This window comes from Sylvia atricapilla, chromosome 23 (assembly GCF_009819655.1).
Source record: "Sylvia atricapilla isolate bSylAtr1 chromosome 23, bSylAtr1.pri, whole genome shotgun sequence".
In the NCBI taxonomy this organism is placed as follows: Eukaryota; Metazoa; Chordata; class Aves; order Passeriformes; family Sylviidae; genus Sylvia; species Sylvia atricapilla.
This window is the reverse complement of record NC_089162.1, coordinates 2,210,923-2,235,023: the sequence shown is the minus strand read 5'-3', so window position 1 is coordinate 2,235,023 and position 24,101 is coordinate 2,210,923. Positions and strand designations below refer to the sequence as shown.

Here is a 24,101-nt window from a genome sequence, read left to right as displayed (position 1 = left end):
GCGGGATTTGGCTTGGCGGGACCCGTGCCTCTCCCCGGTGCGGAGCATGGTCCGTGCGTCCCGGTAAGGGGCTGAGCTGTGCCCCAGCGCTCGGCGAGGGCCCGGTGTGGGGGGTTCTGGTTGGTCTCAGTGCCTGATGAGGAGCCCGATGCGGGGGTCTTTAACGAGCCCCGGGGGGGAACCCGGGAGGCCGTGCCCCGGATCCCAGTCAGGGGTCCCGGTGTGCTGGGCTGTGTGAGCCCCGCTGGCCGGGGAAGGTCCCGGTCTGGGCGTTCTGACCAGCCCAGTGCCCGCTGAGCAGCACCAGGGCCCAGTGAGGGGCCCGGATCTGCTGGGCTCTGTGAGCCCCAGTGCCCGCTGAGCTTTTGGGCTGGTCGAGCCCCCGATCCCCGCTCACGCAGCTCAGTCTGGGGGGCCCTGCCGAGCCTGGTTCGGTTCGAGCCGTGCCCCCTGCCCGCCCCTGGGCCGTGCAGCCCCTGCCCGCCCCGCCATGCCGGCCCAGCGCCCCTCGGGGTCCCGGCGGCCGCTGCTGGCGCTGCTGGCGGCGCTGGGCTGGCTGCTGGCCCTGCGGCTGCTGCTGGACGTGCGGGCGCTGGCGCTGCTGTGCGGGGCCGTGGCCGTGCTGGGGGCCTGGCTGGGCCCCCCGGCCCTGCGCCCCCGCGGCCGCCGCCTGCGCCTGGAGCGCTTCGTGAGCTCGCTGCGGGCCCCGGCCGGCGGCCCCGCGGACGAGAGCCGCCTGGAGAAGGAGATCGCCAGCACCGTCCGTAAAGTGGTGCGGGATTTCGTGGCCTCCTGGTACCGCACGGTGAGCGGAGAGCCGGCCTTCGAGGCCGAGGTGGAGAGGGCCATGCTGGGGCTGGCGGCGGAGCTGAGGCGGCGGATGAGGCGGGTGGACCGGCGAGCCCTGGCCCGCCGCCTGCTCCTGCTGTGCGGGCAGCACCTCCAGAGCTTCCTGCGGGCACGGGATGCGCTGAGAGCCGACCCCAAGGGCGGCAGGACGCTGTGGAAGGAGTACGGCCGGCTGGCAGGGCCGCACCCCGCCCTGCTGAGCGCCGCCGCCGAGGTGCGCTGTGCCCGCGCCGCCGTGGACGCGCTGCTGCGGGCGCTGGTGCCGTGGCCGCACCTGGAGACGCGGACCGGACGTTTTGTTGTGGTGGAGCTGGTGGCCTGCAACGTGCTGCTGCCCGCCATCAGGAAGATGTCCGATCCCGACTGGATCAACCTGCTGCTCATTGCGGCGTTTTCCAAGAAGCCCCGGGCTGGGAAGTCCCACCCTGCACCCCCGGTGCCGGATTCCTTGCCTTTCCCGGCACAGACGGACGCAGCTCCCGCCGGGCTAACCCCGTCCCCGAGGGCTGCAGAGGGGCTCAGAAGAGAGGCAGGGGCTGCTGGAGAGGAGGGAGAGGAGGTGAGCAGGTCGTGCCATGCGGAGGAGCCCTTCCTGCGCCCCCAAGCCCTGGGATCCCTCTTCCCCTGTGAGGGTTTGGAGCTGGAATCCCCTGCAGCTGACATGGGCCAGGACGTGGAGCTGCTGGCTCCTTCCCCCGCTGGAGAGCTCCTGGAGGAGCCCCCGCAGGACCCCTCTGTGCCAGAGGGAACATCAGCCTCGGAGGATGGCACAGGGGACTTGGACCAGGGCCCTGGCCCCAGCTCAGATGCTGGCCTGCTTCCCACCTCTGCTTTGAGCTCCTGCCCTGACATCCAGATCGAGCCGGCGGTTGAGAAGGAGGAGGAAAGCCCAGCTGTCCTCAGGAGGTTCTCCTCACAAAGACCCTCCAGCCTGGGGAGAGATCTGGGAGCAGCAGAGGGCCCAGCACAGTTTCCCCCAGAGCCCGGGCAGGGTCTGCCCCTGCTCTCCTCCTCCCCGACAGCTTCCATGAGCACCTTCAGCTTCGAGCCCCTGAGCAGCCCCGAGGGGCCGGTGGTGATCCAGAACCTGCGGATAACCGGGACCATCACTGCCCGGGAGCACAGCGGGACCGGCTTCCACCCCTACACCCTGTACACCGTCAAGGTGAGGGCTCCCCGGGCAGTCAGCCCCTTCCCACTGCCCTGCTGCCACCTGGGCTGGTGTTTGCAGCTGAGGACTTCCCAGATTTTGTCTGGAGAGGGGAAATACCAGGCACTGTGGCTATTTGGGTGTGGCACAGGCTCCTGTGGGGCTGGTGGAATCTTTTCTGCTTTTGTTCCATTGTGACTAGTTCCTTCACCTTCAGGGAAGGGTTGAAGTGAGGAGTTGCAGGGTGGGGCCTGGGGATCGAGGGGCCAGCAGGGAGCGGGGTTGTTTGAGGATGTGTCAGGATGATGCCTTTGCCTTCCTCCTCAGTATGAGACAGCCCTGGAGAGCGAGGTGGCGGGCAGCCTGCAGCAGGTGGCTTACCACACCGTGAACCGCCGCTACCGCGAGTTCCTCAACCTCCAGACCAGGCTGGAGGAGAAGCCGGAGCTCCGCAAGTTCCTCAAAAGTCAGTGCCTGCAGTGGCTCCCCGAGAAAATCCTTCTCCCTCTTGTCTCATTCCCTGTTCCTCTGCTCTGAGGGTTTCCTGCCCTGCTTGTGCAGCTCTGGGTGCTGGGCTGTGTCTCCTGCCCACATCCTCCATTGCTCCGTGCAGAGCTGGCTGGAGGAATGATGTATCTTCTTCAGTGTCTCAAAATATTCCTCTTCCCATTCCATGACAGTTGGCTTTGTAGTTTTGCACCATAGCACTGGTGTCTGTGTAATACCTCAGGCTGATGCCAGGCAGTGGGGATAGCTTTAATCATTAGAGCATTAAGGTTTAATAAAGAATAAAATCTGTATTTAGATTTTAAGATTTTAAAATTTTAATTTTTAGTCTTGAAAATTTTTAGATTTTAAGATGTAGAAGTCTTTTAAATTAACATTACTGTAATTTTGCAGTTTTTTCAAGCTTGCCTGTGGTTTTATTTCCTTTGTAGACATCAAAGGCCCAAAGAAACTGTTCCCTGATCTGCCATTTGGAAACATGGACAGCGATAAAGTGGAAGCCAGGAAAAGTCTGCTGGAATCTTTCCTGAAGGTGAGATGTTTGTGTGCCCCTGTGAGCTATAAGCAGAGCTCAGGACAGTGCAGACACTGGAGCACACCACGTCTCTTCCACATTGCATGATCAGGTTGGGAGCTTGACTCCGAAATGATCTAAATCTCCATCTGTCCTTGCAGCAACTGTGTGCAGTCCCTGAGATTGCCAACAGTGAGGAGGTGCAGGAGTTCCTGGCCCTCAACACCGACGCCAGGATCGCCTTTGTCAAGAAGCCCTTCGTTGTCTCCAGGATAGACAAGGTGGGAACAATGGGGAGCTGCTCACCTGAGCCCTTTCCAGTGCCCCCAGAGAGGCTTCAGTGGCTCCCAGCAGCTAAACCCCCTTCTTTGTAGCTGGGCTCAGCGTGCCCAGAAACCCCTAAAGCTACAGAAGCTCAGAGCTCGTGTTAAAGAACCTGTTTAATAGCAAATCCAGGTCTCAAAACTGCTAATATCCCTAAGTAACGAGGGTCAGTGCAGTAATTAAAGCTGGTGCTGGGTTTGCAGATCGTTGTCAATGCCATCGTGGACACCTTGAAGACAGCATTCCCCAGGTCAGAGCCCCAGAGCCCCACGGAGGAGCTGAGCGAGTCAGAAGTGGATGGGAAATCCCAGACAGACGGGAAGAAAGCGACCAAGTAAGGGCTGCCTCAGCTTTGCAGAGCAAGGAATTAATGCAGAAACTGAGCCTGTGGTGGAGAAGAACTGACATGGTGCTTTATGTGTTGGGTAGAAAATTCTGTCATAGCAATGAATGGCTAAATTACACTACTAAATTCTGTCTAGCTGAATTACTTTCTCCTTCCCTGGCTGAACACAACTATTTGAGGTGCAGTTTTATCTAAAGGGTTTCCCAGGAATGCTCAGGTTTCCACAGAAGGTGGATTCCTCCTAAGGGAGCTCTGAGGTGCTGCCATTTGCCAGCAGAGACACTAACGCTCCTGGGGAATTGCTTTTTCACCTTAAACATGTGCATTGCTTATATTTGCAGGGGGTGATTGCAAAATACAGCTGTAAATTACCTACCTGAAGGCTCCCTCCTGCCTCTCCCAGGTGTTCCACACAGTGGCCTTGCCCAAAAAACCTGTAAACAGCTATTTATGAGTAATATTTAAGATTGTTTCATGTATGTTCCTCACCAAATGTTGCCAGCCTCATTGTGATTGTCTCATCAGTGATTCTTCCCTCACCAAGGAAGGGAAGATTTCTGCTCAAGTATGGCTTTTTCTTTCCAAAAAGTGATGTTTTGCTGGAAAAAGCTGCTTTGGACAAAAAGACAAACTCAAAAAGTACAAGTTTGGAACCATCTTGGCTGGAAAGGACATTCCTTAATGATAAACAGGCTATTTTACAATTTGTCCCAAAATCCCAGTGTCCTTTCCTATCCTCCTTTTTGTGAATGTTCATAATTGGATTTCACAATCCTGCTGAGTGTGTTTCATCTCAGAGGCTTTTCTGAACACTTCCCTTTGTGTGCTGCAGTGCTCACACCTTGCTGGCATCTGCCTGCATCTCCCTATCAGCTTCTGTGTAACACCTCCCTGAGCAATGCTGGAAAACCTCGGCTTGGCTCAGGTGTACCTGAGAAAAAGGGCTTTAATGCTTTTGTTGTGTGGTTTCACTGCCATCTCCTTGTTATCCTGGAGGCAGATGCTTGTTTTGAACCACTTCAGGTCTAATCAGATTTCTTAGGTTGGATGTGGACAGCAGTAACAGGCTGTGGGGCTTGGCTGAGGCTGGAACACTTGTGACTCGCAGCTTGCAGAGAAAACTGACTGTGCCATGGCTCTGCTTTCCAGGTCCAGGCTGAGGTTCTCATCCAGTAAAATCACTCCAGTGCTGAGTGTGAGTGAAGCTCATGACAGGATCGTGTACTCCATCAGGGAGGGCAGTGCTGTAAGTTCAGATCCTTTTGTAATCCTTTCACAACCCCCAATCACTGCCCTGTTTGGGAATTATCCACCTCCACCAGCCTTGTGGCTGCTGCAGCCTTGTTGCCACATGCCAGCTCTTGGCAGAAGGGCAATGGGCAGCCCTGGTTGTGCTGTTGGCTACATCTGGGTGCAAACCAGGAGGTGGGAGGTTGTCTGGGCACTGCAGCCCCCAGGCTCTGTGGCACTAACACACTTTTGCAGGTCTCTGGCAGCCTGTCTCTGGCTGCTATGGAATCCTTCATCCAGAAGCAGGAGAAGCTGCTGGAAGCAGTCCCCAGCAAAGCTCCTGAAGGCCAGGGTGGCAGAGGAGCCAAGGAAGTCTCTGTGCAGGAAGAAACGGATGGGCTGAGCACACCGGACACTGGTGAGCTCAGCCCCTCTGTTAGTGCTTGAATTTCTCTCCCTCAGTACCACAGCAGCTCCAACATCAGCTTGAAATGTCTTCAGGACCTGCTCTCCTGCCTGTTGCATCTTGATTGAGGGGAAAGCAAATGAGGTTTTGCAGTGCTCTTTGGTGATTGCTCTGGGCACTGTTGCTGGTGGGGTTTGGCTCAGTTGTAGATCTTCACCTTGGTGTGCTCAGCACAGTCACTGCACAAGGAAGTTTCTTAAGGACACGCTGCTTAAACTGGCAATGTTCTAAAATCAAGCTCTTACAAACTAAAAATTGGCCAAACCACAGTACCCTGGTCATTTCCAGTTAGCCATACACTACAAAAGGACCTTTTGAGATTAACTTTAGATAGATTTGGTGGGAGTAGCACAAATGTAATCTCAGTTCAAGGAATGATGTTCCCCTTCTGATTCTAGAACCCTCCTCTGAAGGACAGGGCTGTGCCAAAACAGTTACAAGATTATCCTGAACACATGCAAAAATATGTTCTCCAGTCTTTTTCTTGGAATAGCTGAGCTGTATCAGCTGGAACTTCCCAAAAACTCCTCTCCAGTGGTTCAAGTTTGGCAAGCTCTGACTGCAAGCACGTGTTTGTGACAGGATAGGCCTGGTGTTCTGAAGCCCAGCCTGTGCTACCAGCTTTGCCTGTAATCCTGGAACACATGCCCAAAACATATGGTTTGAGGAGGCAGGACTGGAGTTGGAGGCCAGGGCTCTGCACAGAGCAGGCCAAGTTAGCTGAACTCTGAGGGCAATGGAATGTCAGTATCTCAAATGCTGGTCTGGGATGCTTCAGGCTGGGCTGGCAGGGTGAGGGGAACAAACGTCTGGATAGAAAGGCAGACCCATGTCCCTGTCTGCTCATGGAGTGACTTCTGGGAAGTGGTTGGCCAGCAGCTCCGTGAGGAAGAGGATTTGGATGCTGTGGGAATAAACAGCTTGCTGAGGATGTTCTGTGTGAGGTTTTGGGAAGCTGAACAGCCTGCTCTAGACTTTGCACTGGGAAGTCTTGGGGTAGAGCAAGTGAGGAGTAACCTGTGCATGGCCCAGAGCAAGAGGTGCCAGGTGCCCTGTCTTTTCCAAGTGAAATCCTGGAATTAATTAATCCAGGAGAGGAGGGAAGGAGTAGTGTGGGGTCCAGAATCCCTCTTCCCTTTATTTCCAGTATTCAATTGTGAGTGTAAATTGTCTCTGTAGACAGAGAGGTTGGAAGAGGAAGCGTGAGGGGAGTCAAATTAGGGAAAGCTGCTGGACAGGATCTCACCTGGGCAGCAGAGTCGAGGCAGCAGCCTCAGGTCGGGGTGGTGCCTGGGAGTGGCTGTCTGGGGCAGCTTTGTGGCATATCAATGAGCTCGTTCAGCACAACACCTCAGGGCCAAACAGCATGAAAGTAATTCCTTACCAAGTAGAAGCTGTTTTTGCTGAAGGATCCTCCTGAGGATCAGAGGGAGCTTTGGTGTCCCAGGTCTGTCACAGCAGAGATATTTGGGTAGGTGTGTGCATTTGTGTTTTAAGGGTAAACCTGGTTTATCCAGATGTGGTTCATTCCCCTTCCTGCCAAGACTGGGATCTGCCACACGATGGCAGCCCGCAGCCACCAACAGAGCCTCGTGCCTGGAAAACTGCTGGAAGGGAAAGGGGAAGAGCAGGATAATAGTCCTCAGCAGTGCACCTCTTCCTGGCTGCAGTCACCACCTGCTTTGTCACCTGTTCTGGGCACATGGCCATCCCTCTGTGTGGACTGGGATTTGATCACCCTGCTGTTTAATGGAGAAGGAACTGAGCTGTTGCTGCAGCCCTTGGTGGGAGACTGGGGCTGCCTGGAGGAGGTGGAAGTCAAAGAGTGGGGAGGGCAGGGTCCCAGGCTGTCTGTGCTGCAGCAGGTCTCTGTGTGTGCACAAAGGGCCAGGCTGGGGAGAAAAGAACGAGTTGAGGATGATGCTTTTCACCAGATTTGCCCTGAGGTGGCTTCTTCATCTGCCTCTCTTCCTCCTGGCAGACTCAGAGACAGCTTTGGCTGACCTGGCGCTGGACGTGCTTCGTCTGGTGCTGGTGGATCACTGGAGCTGGCTGTGCACAGAGAACATCCAGAGGGTCTTCAACCTGCTCTTTGGGACCCTGGTTCAAAGGTAAGGCTGGAGTGACCAACCTGGCTGCTCTCTGAGAGGCATCCCTTTGGAGATACAGTTGGAAGTGAAGCTCGTGCCTGAATGCAGATGAATGCTGTGTGTGCATCACCCAGCAAGGTTCTGTAGAGCAGGTGCTCCATGAATGTGGAGTAAACACCTTGGAGATCTGCCCTAGGAGCTGCTTTCCCTGTGAGCAGTGGTGCAGCTGATGGGCAGCCTCCTGTCCCTTGATACCAGGGAAGGGGAAGATCCAGCCCTGGGAGTGGGAGTTTGGGCTCATGCCCAGCAGTGCCCAGCTCTGTGGCTCTCCAGGGAGGATTGGCCTCTTGATCTCTTACTGTCCAGGCCTTCAGCTTGTTCCTTCTGCAAAAGCAGAATAAACAGGCCCAGGGAACAGAGACTTGTCAGTGACAGCTCAGAGTGTGGTCTCTGCTCTCACTGCTGCACCCCTCTGCTCTGCCTGTGCCTGGGGCAGGGACCCACACATGGAGCAGGGACAGGCTTCCTTTCCAGCTGGGATGGACTTGCCAAGCTTTCCTGGGGCCAGTGCCTCTGGGTGGTAAGGCTCAAGGCCAAGACACACAAACAGAAAATTCCTGTTTTTTGGTGTAGGTTGGTGACTATCACTAGCTGAGGATGTGGTTTTTTAGAGTACAAGGAAAGCCTTCCCCGAAAGGCTTGGGAGAGTCTTGGAGCAGTGCTTTTCCCACTCCTGTGCCCTTTCTTCTCCCACAGGCATCCAAAGCCAGCATCAGAATGTGCAGGGCAGCTCATTATAACCCAGCTGGTAACTTAAGCTGCCCTCAGCAGAGATTGCCAAAGTGCTTTGAGGTCAGGGACTGCTGTCCTTCAGTCCTGGTCTGTTCCTTCAGTGGCAGGAGGTGGGGCTTGCTCCCACTTCTCCAGAATGGGCTCTGGTTTCTTGGGAACAAGCTGCAACCCAATCTGTGTGTGTAAGCACAGAGGTATGAGAGCTTCAACAGGCACATCATCACCTCCTAATAAGCCGTGTCCTGGTCACCCAGGCAGCCTGCAGCACCCACACGTGGCATTGGCATTTTCCACTAGAGAGGTTGGGATACACACAGCACATCCTGGCTCTGGGAGGTGGAGGAGCTCCCTGAGTTGTGCTGGTGGATTAGTGAGCAGGAATGTGTTTGTAGCTGCTCCACTTGAGCAGATCAGAGTGAACCCACACGTGCTGCAGGCAGAGCTTTGGCTGGGGGTGATGGGGGAAGTCATGGGACTTCTTGGTGTCCCCATCAGTTGAGGGCACCACCTCTTGAAGAAACCCTGTGACTGTGCTGAAATCTGCATGTTGAGGCTGGCTCTGCTTTTGTTCTGGGACAGTCAGGAATCCCAGGGTGGGGACTGACCTGTCACCAGGAGGATGGTGTTGCACCTGGATTGCTCCCATGTCTACTGCCTGTAGTTGCCTCCTCAGTGGAGGAGAACTGGGCATGGAGAGCCTTCCTGCTGCATGCCATTCACCCTGTCCCTGAGAGTTGTACTCATTCCTGGCCCAGGTGGTCACTGCTGTCCTGAGCAGGCCAGAAGGTCTCTAGCTCAGACCTGTCTGTCCAGGGACACTGTGGATTTGGTGGCATTTCTCTTCTGTGTAAGTATTTACAACTTGATCGCTGCTTGGCCAGACCTGGCACTGCCACTCTGGCTGTCACTGTCTGGGGACCCTTTACAGGTGGGAAAAGTCCCAGAATCTCTTCTGGGAGCATCTGCTATTCAAGGAATTGTTGGCCCTGCCTCTGAGAACAGGCAGACAAACATGGGACAGCAGATGGATTTGTGTCATGTCTTCAACCACTGCTGCTCACAAAGTATGAGTGGGCATCATCCCTTCAGGAGATTAGAGCCTTCCCTGTTCCTGTCAGTGGCTGGGTTAGGTGGCAGGGGATGAAAAGGAGGTGTTCATGCAGTGTTTTGGAGGGGCTGCTGCTGGATACTCTTCTGCCACCTTGTATTTGGAGAGTAGGTGCTGCTCCTGCTGCCTTCTTGGAGCTGCAAGATGATGATTCTGCTCTGCCATGAGACACTCGGTGCAGAGTGATAGAAATGACCACAAACCGGCAAAACTCACCAAGAATGACATCCAGCTTCTCCCAAGAGCCAGTGCCCCTCTTCTTGGGGGACTTTCTCCCTTGGGCTGGCAGTGCCATCAGATGATGGCTGTGACCACGCTGTTACTGACTGTGGGGCCTCCCGACCTGCTCCATTCCCTGTTCTCGGCAAGGAGCATCCCACCACACTCCTCCTTCCCCCCTTCTCCCCAGCTGGGCCAGCTGGAGCCAGGCACCATCCGTCTCCCCTCCTGTCAGTCCCACGGCAGAGGGAGAGGAAGGCTCCATGACCGAAAAAGGGATTGTTGAGTCAAGGGCGGCCGTGTGTGCGAGCCCGGCTCCGCACTGCGCTCATCCCATTATGTAACAGGGAGTGAGCCTTTTTTGGAGCTGAAAGGAGAGAGGTGGAGCAGTGGCTGGGAGTGGGAATGACCCTGGAGCCCAGGATTGCTTCCAGCAGCCTCTCTGCGTGCTGGGGCCGTGCCTGTAAACAAACCCTCTGCCTCTGTCCGGCTCTGCTTCCCTCCCGCGGGCTGGAAAGGATCATCTCCTCTTCCCCTGGGAGGCTGCAGCAGGAACCTGCTGGCAGAGGGGAGCAGATGGGGCTATTCTGGGTGTTCAGTGGGAGAGCTAAGAAGCATTTGGAGAATCTGGGTGCTTTTTAGAGCCTTGTGAGTCAAAGAAGTGTTAAAAATACGCGTCAAACGCATGAAGTACGCCATGCTGTGACCCCACAGCCTGCCCTCAGCTGTCCCCACAGGTCTGGGGTCTGCCAGTGCCCTGCAGAGCTGGGGACAGTGCTGGGGCCAGGGTGACAGACACCTCTGCTTGCCCTTCCAGAGGGGAGCCCCAGCAGTGTGTCAGCATCCCAAGGATGGACCTGGGAGTATTTGAGGGGCAGATCCTGGTCTGTAAGGTTTTCCTGGCTCCTTCCCATGCAGCACAACAGAAAGGCACGGCCACAAAGCACTGAGTGGGGGGAAGGTGTCTCAGCACAGCCCGGCTGTCTGTGCCCTGGAACCTGAGCAGGGCTGGGGCACAGAGTCTGTGCCAGGCTCGGAAGTGCCTGGCCCTGGAAGGAGCATGTGGAACTACTCAGGTGTCACGTTCCACTGGGCAGGAGTTAAAATAAATGCAAATCATCCCTGCCTTACCCACGAGCTCAGCAATGCTTGGCTTGCTGTTTGCTTTGGTCATTCCCGTGCTCCTCCAGGCTTTGTCCATGTGCCCTCATCCCTTGGCCAGACTGGAAGATTTGAGGAGGTGATATTCTACTCTATGTGAGCTGTAGGTGGAGAGCCAGGGATGCTTTGAGAGTGATTGCAGGTGACCATCATGCTTTTGAGAACTGGTTCTTGCAAGCTCATTCTGTCACCTTGGGGTTGGGCTCTTGTGGTGAGTTGCTGTCAGGCTGAGTGTCACAGGCACTTGTAAGTCAAGGAGGTCTGGAGCTTCAGAGAGCTGCTGGCTGGGTGCTTTTTTCTGATTTTCTCTTGGGTTTTCTTTGATCTCTGTGCCAACAGAACCGGCACAAAGACCCTTGGCAGCCACCTTGGTCCTCTTGACTGGGAAGTGCCACCAGTGAAGAGTGGTGCCTGACCCTCTTCGGTGTCCCTGAGTAAACCTGGAGCAGCCAAGCACCCCTGGGAGCACAGTGCCCCTGGGCAGGGAGTTCTGGCAGCCCCAGAGCCACGGAGGGGCCATGTGTGACAACTGAGATAGTGCCCCACTTCCCCATGGCTTTCTGGCTGGCAGGGACAACTCCAGCCTCAGGCAGTGCCTCTGAGTTTTGCTGGCAGAAACAACCAGGCAGAAATGCAATATCAGTGCAGCTGGGGCATCTAAATCCACTTCATTCTCCTGGGGTGTTACCTGGGGAGTGGATTTGGGCATGTTTGATGAGGACCTTCGCAGCTGCCCACGGAGGGGCTGTGCTGGCAGGCCCAGGTATGGGGCAGCAAAGTCCCTGTCCCTAAAAACAAACCCAAAACAGCACCAGAGTTGGGAACTGGGGGAACCAACCTCATGCCATCTCACTCCTCGTTTCTGGATTTGGCTGTTGGTGTTGTAGCCGTGAGGAGCAGCAGGAACTGCAGCCTGTGGTATGTCAGTAAAAGCGATTTCAGGCTCTCTGTGTCTTCGTGTGTATATGTAAAGTAAATAAAATCAGCTTGGAAATGGGCCTCGATTCAGTTGTCTCCAAGCACCTGGAAATTTTGGATCTGGTTTTGAATCTCTGTCCCAAACAAAATTTTTTCCCTTCTTCTAGAAGCAGCATTCTTCCAAAAACAGCCACTAGAATGAAGCCAGCACTCCGTGCTTTGATAATAATTGCAACATTTTTTTAACTCTGATTCTGTTTCAACAGTTACACATGCCAACTTTCTTCCTGGATTTAAAAAAGCTCAACAACTTCCTATTTCAAATAGAACAAAGAAGAAGAGGATTGAGTGGAAGTAATGTCTCCCTGTTGGTTTTAGTTTTCCCTGGTTTTAGAAGGGTTAATAGTGGATTTATGTATTTTGATCCTGAAGTGGGCTAATGAAGCAATTGTTCCAAGCAGGGCCTGGCTGAGGCAGCCTGGCCTCTCCCTGGGGCACCACTGAGAGCTTAATTGGCTCAATAAATTCTTGGAGAAGATGTTATCAAAAGCCAGGATGCTTTGTGAAAAATCAAGGAGGTTTGGGGACGATTATTTTAATCACGTACCTTTCCCCCCCTTCCCTGAGCCCCAGGACATCACAGGAAAGTCTAGGTTGGGAAAAGCAAAATCCAGAGCAATTGGGTTGATTCACTGCGGGGTGAAGACATTGAGTCCTGTGAGTTTCCATGATTTCTTCTTGCAGCAGGTGTGCTTGGAGGGAGCAACACATAAAATGGCACAGAAATCCCAGCACCAAGGGCTGGTTTCCTCCCTGCAGGGATGAATGATTGCCCAAAGAAGAGAATGATTTTTTTTCCCCTCTCTGCCCTGCAGTAAGATGTCCTGTGTGGAGTCCTGCACACCCACATCTCCCAGGATTTCTGCCTGGGTAAGCAGGTGGGAAGATCCCTCTGCCCAGGATGTCCTCAGCCAGCTCCAGGGTGGGTCTAAACGTTCCCAGGGCAGCAGGAGAGGAACATTTCAAGAAGGAGAATTTAATTTGTGCAGAAGTTTAAAAGGCCTCAGGATGCTTTGTGTTCTTTGATTTATGGAGTTTTGTGGGTTTTTTCCTTTCCTGTTTCCTTCCTCAGCACAGGGTTTACCCATGGCCTGGACAAGTGTGAGGTTGCTTTGAAGGTGCTGAGTTGAGCGTGCTGCATGGGTTTCTGCTGTGTGGAGAAGGTGGATTTAGGCTCAGGTAGCAGGTGCTGAAAGCTGAGCCTCAGGGCAAAAACTCTGCATTTGTGTTTTTCAATTCTTGCTGTGCCCACTGCAGCTGTTGCTTCAATTTTACAAGGATTCCTCAGAAAGGTTTTGCATCAAAGCACTGAAACGTTGCTCCTCCTGAGCCCTTGAGTTCAGGATAATCTTGTGCATTATCTGAAGAAGAATTTGGGGAACAAAAACTGGAAAGACAGGGATGGTCTGGTGATTTAAGCACCAGACTTTCTTAATTTCGGAGTCATGCTTGAATACCTCCTGTTTTCCAGATGTTGCTTTTTTTCCTTCAATGCTTTTCACTACGTTGGTCCCACAGGACTTTGCTGAGCTTCTGGATATCCACACTGTATTCCTTAGGGAATTCCTTAGGGACAGGGGGGCCATGTTCTGGGGTGGGCAGCAGTCAGTGCTGGGCTCGACGTGCTAGTTCATGTGTATTTGTAGAGCTGTTTGTATTTATCCAGCTAAAGCAGAGAGACTTTCTCCTCTTTGTCATCTTCTAGCCTGGCCTTCAGTTTGTGTTTATCTCAATCCTTAAACCCCTGGGTTTCAGGAAAATCACAATTGCTGTTGCTTCAGATTTCAATTACAGTCAGCATATTTAACTTGACTGTTCCTTAGCTGAAGTGATCTCAGTTCTTATCCTCACCTTGATGGACAAAAAGAGCAGAGCTTTACCCTCTTCTGGCAGGTGGTTCCAAATCTGGAGAGCATTACATCTCTTTGTTCATTCTTGGTACATCTTTAATGTCCAGATCAAGCAAATCCCACCTGTCCAGGCTTTACCTGCTGAGCTGTCCAATTCAGTGAGTGGATCCAGCCAGGTAAAACCAAGCTCATTTATTTACCTGTTCTGTCTCTCAGCCTGCCTTTTCTCTGCTAGCAGCCCTTGTTGTTTCCAGGATCCCAAGGAAAGCCAAGGTTTGCACCCCCCAGCCCCTGTTTTTCATTCCCAGGGCCTTCCTATCATAATGGACCCTTTCAGCTGACCTTGGAGTCCTGCTGAAACCGTGGCATTAATTTGGCTCTTTTTAGCAGCCATTTCATTCCTCCAGCAGCAGCTATTTCAAACAGAGGTGCCTTACAGCATGGGCAAGTTATGCCCCTCCAGATTATCCTCCAGGCCCCAGCAGCCTTTGCAGTCTGGCTCTTTGCATTGAGCACTATCAAAGCATTCTGAGCCCAGGAGGTCACTTTATCTATTTCTGGTCTCAGCTGAAGTGTAAGGAGATGGTTCTGTGATGGGTTTATTTTTTCTTTCTTATTAAGGCTATTTCTTCATGAAATAGCAGAATGAAAATAGTAACTCATCAGCCATCCAAAAATAAAATAAAAAAAAAAAAGTGAGAGGTTTATTTCTGTTTCTTGGTGGATTTATTTCTACCTGGGAGCAGTGTGTGTGTGCTTTCAGTGTGGCACATGAATCTCAAATGCTTAGGCCTTTAATAGCACAAAAAAATCATCTGTGACCTGCTGGTGAAGGTCAGCTTTGAACCAGCAGATATTTGGAGTTCCTGAGGCGTTAATCCCCATCCTGGTGCAACCAGTCTGCATGATAGAAAGGTCAATTTGCCATTTTCTGGGGTTTACTCAGGTAGGAATTTTCAATAAAGTTGGTGTGATTCTCTCTGAGTTGCAACTACAGCTGTGGGAGGTGAGTGGGCTTTCTTGGGATGTCCTGTGCAAAGCCAGCAGTGGGACTTCACTTTCCTTGTGTGTCCCTTGCAATTCAGGATATTCTGTGAATTACTTTGCTCCTCACAGTTGAAATGCTGCTGGTGCTGCCTCTGTGTGTGTTGGAATAGAATGTGATTCCCCAGAATTGGTGCTGGTGGTTGACTGTGGTTGACAGGAGGGAGGAAAGTTCTTCACATTCACTTTGTTCTGAGATTTCCTTTTGAAGCCTCAGCTGTTCTCCCAGAGTGGATTTAGAGCCACATGGACCAGTCTTGACAGTTCTCCTCTTCCCAATGCCTTCGGAATTGCTCCACACACTGACAGACTGGCAAAAGCGAACCTAGAGCAGAGGTGCTCTAGTCTGTGTTCCATTTGCACCTTCCTTTGGTTTCTCCTTCTTTCTTGTCCCATTTCCTTGACTTTTCCTTGTGAACTTGGTGGGTTTGGGTGCTCCTTCCCCAGCTCTCTGAGCACCATGTAATGGGGCAAGTTGGCCTCTTCTCAGGAGCTTGTGTGGAGCCCATGGAGCCAATTCCAGGTCCTGCCCTCTGCTTCCCAAAGCTGCCAGCCTAAGGAAGAAAATCCATCAATGGTGTTTCCCAGCTGCGGGAATCAAGACCTGTGAGTCCTTTCCTGCTGTGTCCTTTCCTGTATGTGCGTGTGTGATCACATTTAGGAGTGTTACTCGGGGGCCTTTTTGCCTAATTCTGGTAATTTTAGGGACGTTGTTTGTGTGGATCCTTCCAGCACTTGTCAGTTCTCAGCTTGTTCTTGAGCTGTCTGGAAACGTGTGCTGTCCTCTGTAGGTTCAACTTTCTCTCTGTCCACTGTTTGCTTGATTTTTTTGCTATTTTAGGAACGTCTCTAAGAAGAAAACAAAGCTTGTATTTTGCTTTCTGCAACCTTTTAAAGGCTGGAAAGTGGCTGTTGCTGTGATGAGTTTGGAGTCAGTGTTCAGTCTGAGCCCCCTTGGTGCAGGGTTGACTCTGCAGCTCTGTCCCCAGGTCTCTGAACTTCTGTTGCTTGTCAGATGTTTTCTCAACCAGGAGAGCAGGTTGTGTAAGAAACCGTGTTAATGAAAAACCATGTTAATGAAAAACCGTGTTAATGAAAACTCTTGCCCCTAGAGAAGTCACAGTTTAACACTTTAATTTAGTTGGGAATAGCTGGAGGGTTTTCCATGATCCAGAGTGTTAAAGTCTGCTGATGGCTGGAGATTAAAACCCTTTTAATTTTATTTCCAGCACGACTTTTCCCAGGCAGGACTGGGGTGGGACATTTTGTCCTGTAGGACAGGTGGAAGGTTTGCACCTCTGGTATTATCTTGTGGCAGCATCCATGCTCTGTGTCTTTGGTGATGCTGAGCATGGAGGATGTGCTTCCCTATTTCCAGTGCTGGTCCTGGGAGCTCTGGGAACATCACCTGTGTCCCTTCCTCTGAGACACTCCAGGTTTTATAATGGAAAATTACCAATTTCCAGCTGGCATTTCCTAGGTGCACATCCCTCAAGCATTGCTGCTTGCACCTCATCTCCTGCTGCCAAAGGGATCCTCACACTTGTCTCACGTGATGCCAAGCTGCCTCCTTTGCCCTGCTCCCTTTGGGTGTTGCTGTCCCCCACTCCCAGCTGTGTGGGGAAGGCAGGACACCCTTGGCCCACATGCCTGGCCCAGGAAGAATGCAGACAGTCTGGCAGAGCGCAGGTTAAATAAAGTTTGCCTTGGCAGGGCTCTTGGATGTACTCGGAGCTGCCGGGGCGTAGTGGTGACGGAATTGCAAGCACGAACAGCAGCTGCCAAGAGGAACGGGTCTCCTGGCCCTGCTGGCTGACTCCTGTCCTCTGGGAATCTTGAAGAACTGGCGAAATCACAAGCCTTTTCCTTTCCCCAGCGCCGTGCCGACACGCAGCTTTGCTCTGGAGCCTCGTGCCAGTGCGGCCAGCCACCATCAGTGCCGCACCCTGAGCCCTGCTGAACCAGGCACCCATCCTGGGGGATTCATCCACGGCCTCTCCTAATGCTGAGGGGAAACATTTTAGGCAGTTCAAGTTCTGGCTGATGGCTGTGGCTTGTGCTGTGACGTGGGAAGTGATTTCACAGCTGGACAAGAGGGTCCATCCATGTGGTTGATGTAGAAATGTGCCTGGCCAGCCCTCGGGTGGTGGGGACACATCATCCTGCTGCAGCTGCAAACGCCTCCGAGCCCTTCTGTGGAGCAGGGATTTGGGGATTTGCAGCTGGTTACTGTAGAAAGGGCACAGTCCTGCCCCTGCAGGAGGGACCATCAGCAGTTCTGTTGGATTTTAAATGGGAACAAAAAAATTCTTGGCTGTGAGAGTGGGGAGAGAGTATCTGGAGAAGCTGTGGCTGCCCCATCCTTGTGGCCATCCAAAGCCAGGTTGGATGGAGCTTGGAGCAACTTGCTCTAGTAGAAGGTGTCCCTGCCCAGGGTGGAATGAGATGAGCTTTAAGGTCCCAAAATCAAACTGTTTGGGGATTCTGTTATTTCATTGCTTGCTATTAGTGGATGGAGCAGGACTGGACAGCAGGATGAGAGGGGGGTGAAGCATCAGCATATTAATGGCTTGTGATCTCTGGGGTGTGTTTTGGTCTTCAGGAAAGACATCCTTGACTATCTTGGTAGCAGAGGGACTGATGAGAGGAGCAGAGGGTACCAGAACAGGGCTCATGTCATTCCAGTCCTTCCTGGGGGTTGTTTGTAGTTAAACACCAGTTCCTCCAGCTCTATCTCAGATTGTGCTTCGAGATAACTTAAGTCCTATCTCTGAGCTGGGCTTCCTTTAATGACCAGTGATTCACTTGGGTTCCTGTGATTAGCAGGGTGGTGGGGCTTTTTATGGCCTTTCCTTTTCCCATTTGTCTGTAAAACAGAGAACATATCCCACTTTTGGTGCATGGAAAACTCAGCTAATTAATACTTGTGAAAATCTTGGGTGTACAGACACGAAAACCACACGTTAACAAAGCCAAGGAAGCTGATTTACTCCTCCAGGGCTCTTGATAAGTGGAAATACCCCGACTTTATTCCAAGCCAGACTTTTCCTGACCTTTCTCCCTCTCCCTGTTCCTGCAGGTGGCTGGAAGTGCAGATGGTTACCCTGACCTGCACCCAGCGCTGGGTCCAGTACCTCCAGTTGCTCCAGGAATCCATCTGGCCTGGAGGAGTTTTACCAGCAGTGCCTAAACCCCCCAGGACAGAGGAGCAGAAGAAGGCAACAGCAGAGCAAGCCCTGCAGAGCCTGATGGGGATCTTGCCCAGTAAGTGTGTCCCAGAGACTTGGCAGCTGCCCTTGGGATAGGAAAGTGCCTGGGGAACACTCCAGTGCACTGGAATCTCTGGAAATGTGGTTAAATGCAGAGATGGAGGCTGCTCGTGCCAAGGCACTGGGAAACCTTCATGACCCTTGAGGTTTGATGGTTTCCTGCAAGCAAAACCCGGAGTTTTCCAGTTCTGGATAGTTTGTGTAAGGATTTGGGAAGCAGCCCAGCGTGGAGGGAAGGGATGTGTGTCTGGGCAGTTCCTGTCTGTAGCCAGGCCATGATTCAGTGCTCAGTTCAGAGCCTCCTCACCAAGGCAGGGCTGAGGACAGCTCTGCTCCCACCTGCTGCCAGACGGTCCCATGGTGAGGAAAGTCACCCTGCAAAGCCTCTGGCTTTTCCACTGGACTGAAATCTCAGCTTCCCTCTCTTGAAGTTTGACACGGGGACCTTTAGCATTAAAGCAGCTGCTGCCTAATCCATATGAGTGCAGTCTGAACTTTTAACTCTTTGATGTAGTGTAAAAGGCCTTCACTGTCCTTTGGGAATGAAAAAACACTGCTGGGATGTGCCCTTCTAGCCAGGAATGCTTTCCTGGCACTCCCTCCTGTCCCAGCCTCAGAGCACCATCAGAAGCTTTGATTCAGCACCCACAGGAGAAGACTGGCCTGTGGAAACGTGCAGTTCCTAAAGCTTTTGTCTCCAACACTTACAGATGTGATCCAGGAAATCCTTGGGACCAGTAAGTGTCGGATGAGCTGGAGCCTGGTGCTGGAGTCGCTGAGCCAGCCTGTGATCAACAGGTATGAGATTGTGTTCTTTACTCTTCTGGGCTCTGAGAGCTGTGCCCAGGGTTCTGCCAGTGCTGCCTGGCACCAAACACATCCAGCTAATTATTCCACACTTGCATGTCCAGGACCTCAGTGTGGCTGAGCCACTCATGTTAATTATGTTGTTTGGCCTGCTTAGTTATTGGATGTCAGGGAAGTAAGAACATCCTGGTTTAGTTTGGTTCTGGAGGAGCTGCAGGTCTGTGTAGGGGATGTTTCTTCTATTCCCAGTGCTGGGTTTGGTGATGGACAGCAGGGAAATGAGGGTCAGGCTGGAGATCAGGAGGTCTTTCTCCACTGGAAGGGTTGTTGACCATTGAAAAGGGCTGCTCAGGGTGGTGCTGGAGTCCCCATCTTCTGAGGTGTCCAGGGAACAGCAGGACTCAGTGCTCTGGTCTGGGTGACAAGGTGGGGATTTGGCACAGGCTGGACTTGATGATCTCAGAGGTCTTTTCTATCTTCAATCATCCTGTGATCCTGTTAAACACGTGTTCTGCTCCAGAAGATGCATTTGTGTTTTCTGTGCTGCTCAGCAGCTTCAACACTCACTGGTTTGGAGGAGGCGAAAAAAAGCTGAGCCACCTCTGAAAACATTTCTCCTGGGGACCCAATAGTGTTCCCCTGTCCCCTGGAGCATTGGAACACTCCTTCCTTGTGCTGAGCTTTGCCTCCCACACCCTGTCCAGCCTAAGCTTTGTCTTTTCACATTTCCAGGCACCTGGTGTTCTGCCTCCTGGACATTCTGCTGGAGTTCTTGGTTCTGAAGGATTCCAGCAAGGAGCCTGAGTCTGCAGCTGCCACACCATGTCCCTGCAGTGGCCCAGACAAAGGTGTCCCAGCACTTTAACCAGGGCTGGTGCCCAGCAGTGGAGGAGAAAAGCAGCCACAGGCATGGAGTGATTGGATTTTCAGCCTTTACTGAATGTGCCTGGGAGCTTCTTGTAAGGAATTTCTCCAGCCAGTGCTAAATGAAGCTGCTTCCAGGGTAGTTTCAGCTGGGTGGTGGATCAAACGCAGTGTGAGGGGCTGAAGATGTTGTGCAGCATCTGTTCTTCCATTGCTGACCTGATGGAGAGCCTGGAATGAACCAGCCTGAGCAGCTGGAGAAGGAACCACAAACCCTGTGGTCCTGCCCCACCCTTCTGAACACCTCTGACATCTGCAGGCAGAGAATGCAGATTTGCTTTTGTGGCTTCAGGGTGCAGCTGGCACTGAGAGCGTTGGTGTGATGGGCTCTTGCTGATGGATGTTTGTGCAGCCAGGTGAAGGGAGGTGCAGTGCTGTCCCTGCTGTCTGAGCAGCCTGCCCTGTGCCTGCTCTGCACCATCTGTGTCACCAGAAGGAGCATGGGAAAGGATGGAGTGTGGAAATGTGGTCCTGGAGTTCAGCATCCAACTGCCCAAACGCCTGGGAGGTGAGAGCAGGGCTCCAAGGTGCTGCCCTGCCTTAGGGACAAAGATCAGCTGCTTCTCCCTGCCACTGCTCCAGTTCTCCACGGAACAGTAGGGTGCAGGCAGGCTGTGATCCTGGGAGAGACTCTCCTCAGGCTGGGGAGGAGTGGTAGTTTGGCTGGACTTTAGGATTCACTTATATTCTCCTTTCTGAGTCACCTTTTAATCCCTGGGACAGTCACCTGGAAGGCACAGGACCAAAAGAGCTGACCTGTGTGGGACAAAGCAAGTAAATCAGCTCCCACACACTTGGTGTCACCCCTGTGGCTGTCACAGGAAGCTCTGGAGGAGGAATGAGTCCCTTGAGCCCAGGGGGAATCCTGGATGTGTGTCATGGAGAGGCAGTGGGTGAGACCCCAGCAAAGGGCCTGTGGGCACTGCCTGAGCTCTGCTGTTCATGGCTGGGTCACTGGGCTTTGCTTCGCTGTGCCTGCTGCTGCAGCAGCTCTGGGCAGGGCCCTGGAAAGCTGCTCAGGTCATGGAACATGGATTTGGAGCTGCTTCTCCAGGTTAGTCAAGACTTGAGTGGTTTTGTGAGCAGTTAATGTTGCTCAGCAGTCAGGTTCCTGGGAGCACAAAAGGACTCAGAATATGCACCAACAGACAGTTTGGTGACCTTCTTTGGTGTATTTTCTGGAGAAGTACAGGCTGAGCAGTGCTGGACTTGGCTGCTGCAGGTGTTCCTGCAGATCAGAGGAGACCACCCAGGGAACCATGCAGGATCACATGCAGTGTCTGAGCTGCAGAACCAGAAGTGAGATTTTTCATCTCACAGAACCATGGATCACCAGGCTGAAGGAGACTGCCTGCAGTTAGTTGGAGCAGGATGCTCCATGGCATGTTTGGAGAGAAGGCAGTAACTCCAACATGCCTCTTCTGCTCCTCCCAAAGGAGCTGCTTCATAATGGGTACACAGCAGTGTGAGCTGCTCTGTGCTTCTGTTGTGTGAAAACACAGGAGAGATCATTTTGATGTAAGCAAATAGATTTTAGAGAGCTCTAAAGACATCCCAAGACCAGGCAGAATCCAATGTCATGAAGCAAATCAATTCTGCATCACTGCTGGAGCCATTTCTCAGCAGGGAGGCTTTGGAGATTGTCCACTTGCTTGGAGAAGAAGGGAGGTGTGTGTTCAGTAGTTTAAGAGGAGATGAGGTGGAGAATGCTTTGGGATATTCCCAAATGGCCAAGCAGCAGTTTGGGAAGCAGGACTCAGATACATCCTCAAATATCTGCTTGGAGCAGCTACTTCACCTTGTCTTTCCTGCCAGGCTCCTGCTCCCCTCCTTTTTCCTCCTGCCTCCATTTACCAGCCCAGCTGTCAGGGGGGACACGGCCCCAGCAGCCAGGAATGATGCAGCAGAACCCCATTGTGCCTGGGGGCTTCCCAGATGTTCTGGTGTTCTGTTTGCTGCTGCTTCCTAATTAATTGTGTGGCTTTGGAGCTCCAGGACTGTGGTCTGTCACTGATTAGGGATAATATTAAGAGGCTTTGCTGAAGAGGATGATGGAGTGCAAATTATGTATGCATTGCCAGCTCCAGGTTAGGGCAGAAGTCTAAAACAGTCCCTTACACACACTGGATGGGGCACTGGAAGGATGAGCTGACACTTCTCCTTTGCCAGGAAGCCCAAATTCTCTCTGCTTTTAACCCCCACCTCTGAAATTATGCAAATGAATGAATATTCAGTCCTGCAGATGAAAAGAATCAGTGATTGCTGCCAGTTTGGGAGCTGGTGCTTTGCTGGGCTGGTGCAGCAGTGATTTGGGGTTGTCCCAGCAGCAGTGCCCCCTCTGTGTTAAGATACAAAGAGCTGAGACAGAGAGAGAGAAAAGAGATTTTACTTCTGTGCCCTCTGAAGGCAGTGAGGGAGCTGGGAGCAGACCTAAGGAGTCTGAATTGCAAAATGGTTGTTTTACTCTGCAGAAGCCCCTGTCTGGTCTCAGGTATGAGGGGTTTGAGCCCTTTCTCCTGCTCTCTCTGGCTGGGCTTCAAATTCCCATTCTCTCCTTGGGAGATCATGGTACAGCCTTAGAGCTGAGCTGAAGTGCCCAGGAGCAAATAGCCCCTCTCTGCTTCATGTTGTTAAGGAGTAAAACAAATCCAATAAAAAGCTCAGCTTCTCATCTACTGTGAGTTCTTTGCCTCACTGTGATCTTGGGATTAAATTGAGCACAACGGTGGCAGATACAAACTTCTGCATTCAGGTGGGCTGAAAGTTTTATTTCCATTGGACTAAGACTAGAAAAAACACTTTGGTAAAGCAAAGTTGACAAAAAACCTTAAGCTCACTCAGTGTGTCATATTCCCAGCGAGCTCCTTTTTTTCTGCAGGAATTTGTAGAAGGAATTTGCAAAAGGCTCCAGCCATCTCTCTAAAGGGCAGGTGGTGAGAGCAGGCAGGTTTGGTCTCAGTGAAGAGCTGCAGCCTGGTGTCAGGTTGGGTGAAGAGCAGTGCCTGCCTCGGGTGGGTGCTCAGCTCTCCTTCTCTAGCTCCTTTTGGCTGGTTTTGTGTTTTCCTTCCCACTGCCTTAGTTTCCCACAGCTGACTGGAAGCTTCCTGGAAGCAAGGATTGCTCCTGTGTATGAGTGCAGTGGTGTAGAGCTCCAGGACACCACTCTAAGCTAAGTAACTGTTTAACTGTGTTTTTAGGGGGAAAAAAGTGCCACCATGCACTGACTCCGTGTCCTATTTCCTGTACTCAACCCTCTGTATCAGCTCTTTGTGGTGCTGTTGGAGTCTGTGTGGAATTGTGCTGTCTGGAAAAGCTGTTTCATTGTTAAATGGGGAGCAAACCTTCACTCCCATGTACTTTGTGCAATAATAATTTATTTCAAACTTACTTCTCTGTCAGAGTCTAAAATTTGCCTTTGGTCAAAGGGGAAGAGAAGAACAAGTGGGGAAGAGGCTGGGTGTGAGTGGGAAGGGGAGGAGGTGTCTCCCAGTGTCACAAAATGCATGGCCAGGGCAGGTGGCAGTGGGACAGGTTTTCCCTGCTGGCACAAGTGGGACTGCTCAGACACGGGAAGGATCAAAGTCCTTAAAGCCTGGCCAGGAGTCAGAACAATTTGCCTCCCCATCAGCATTGCTGCTTTCTCCCTGACACAAACTCCTTGACTGAGGCTCTCCAGGGAGTCTAAAACCAGGGAAGCAATGTGGATCATCTGCCTTTCTTCTGGAAGACAGGGCAAGGACTCCCCTGGACGCAGGGATTGTGCAGACCCATCTCCACTTCCCTGGGGCAGGAATATTTCCTTCCTATCAGTGCTGGACTAGGAAAGCTGGTAAGCTGTAAGGAAATAGGGAATGTCTGAAAATGAGGAATTCCACATGGAATTTGTACTATGTCAAAGGAAAAAAAAAAAACAAAACAAGAGGAAAGAAGAAAAACCTGATACAATGAATGCTTGGGTCATGTATTTTTCTGGATTAGCTGTGCCACAGAAGGAGCCTGTGCACCCTGTGAAATCCATTCCCTGCAAGGCAGCGAACATTTGTACAGCACATGATGTGGGATCATGGCTGAGGCCAAGTTCCCTGGGATAATATCCACCCCGGGGTAGATTGGGCCATTTCCAGTGTCAACAGCCAGAGGATTAAGCATTTATCTCTGCAGAACAGGATAATTAATACCAGATCGAACTCGGGGCTGTGCTTGGAGCTGAGTTTGTGCCTGAGCCCTGGGCAGTGGGAGGATGTGCTGGGTGCTGCAGGATGCAGGCATTGCCTCGGGATCTGGGATGGCTCTGGGATGCCATCAGCCTTCCCCAGGGAAGCTGAGGGTCAGTTCTCCTATCGTTGCCACATGAGGTGGGTGTTAATCTTTCACTCTTATCAGGAAGGCTCTTCCAGCCAGCCAGAAGTTGGAAAAATGCAATCAGGGTGCTGTGATTTGCCATCTTGTGGGTTTAAATGGAAAAGCCAGATT

At 52.3% G+C, this 24,101-nt stretch overlaps 1 protein-coding gene across 2 annotated transcripts; it reads left to right on the top strand.

The window, feature by feature from the left end:
- Positions 1 to 479: 479 nt before the first annotated feature.
- SNX19 (sorting nexin 19) lies at positions 480 to 22,309 on the top strand. Of its 2 annotated transcripts, XM_066334797.1 has the most exons (11): positions 480 to 2,014; positions 2,327 to 2,465; positions 2,938 to 3,038; positions 3,182 to 3,301; positions 3,548 to 3,678; positions 4,840 to 4,936; positions 5,176 to 5,338; positions 7,368 to 7,497; positions 17,708 to 17,892; positions 18,608 to 18,695; positions 19,437 to 22,309. In XM_066334797.1, exons 1-11 carry the CDS (start codon positions 491 to 493, stop codon positions 19,567 to 19,569), a joined length of 2,811 nt encoding a protein of 936 aa, XP_066190894.1. In that variant the 5' UTR covers positions 480 to 490; the 3' UTR covers positions 19,570 to 22,309. The 2 variants fall into 2 exon arrangements, with proteins under 2 accessions (XP_066190894.1, XP_066190895.1); XM_066334798.1 differs by lacking the exons at positions 17,708 to 17,892; positions 18,608 to 18,695; positions 19,437 to 22,309 and adding an exon at positions 16,342 to 17,697.
- Positions 22,310 to 24,101: the final 1,792 nt, after the last annotated feature.

Excerpts from the sequence above, each read along its gene's own strand:
- SNX19 (XM_066334797.1), top strand. The coding sequence starts at position 491 with ATGCCGGCCCAGCGCCCCTCGGGGTCCCGGCGGCCGCTGCTGGCGCTG. Across the intron at positions 2,015-2,326 it reads ACACCCTGTACACCGTCAAG|TATGAGACAGCCCTGGAGAG; the intron begins GTGAGGGCTCCC and ends CTTCCTCCTCAG. Across the intron at positions 4,937-5,175 it reads CCATCAGGGAGGGCAGTGCT|GTCTCTGGCAGCCTGTCTCT; the intron begins GTAAGTTCAGAT and ends ACACTTTTGCAG.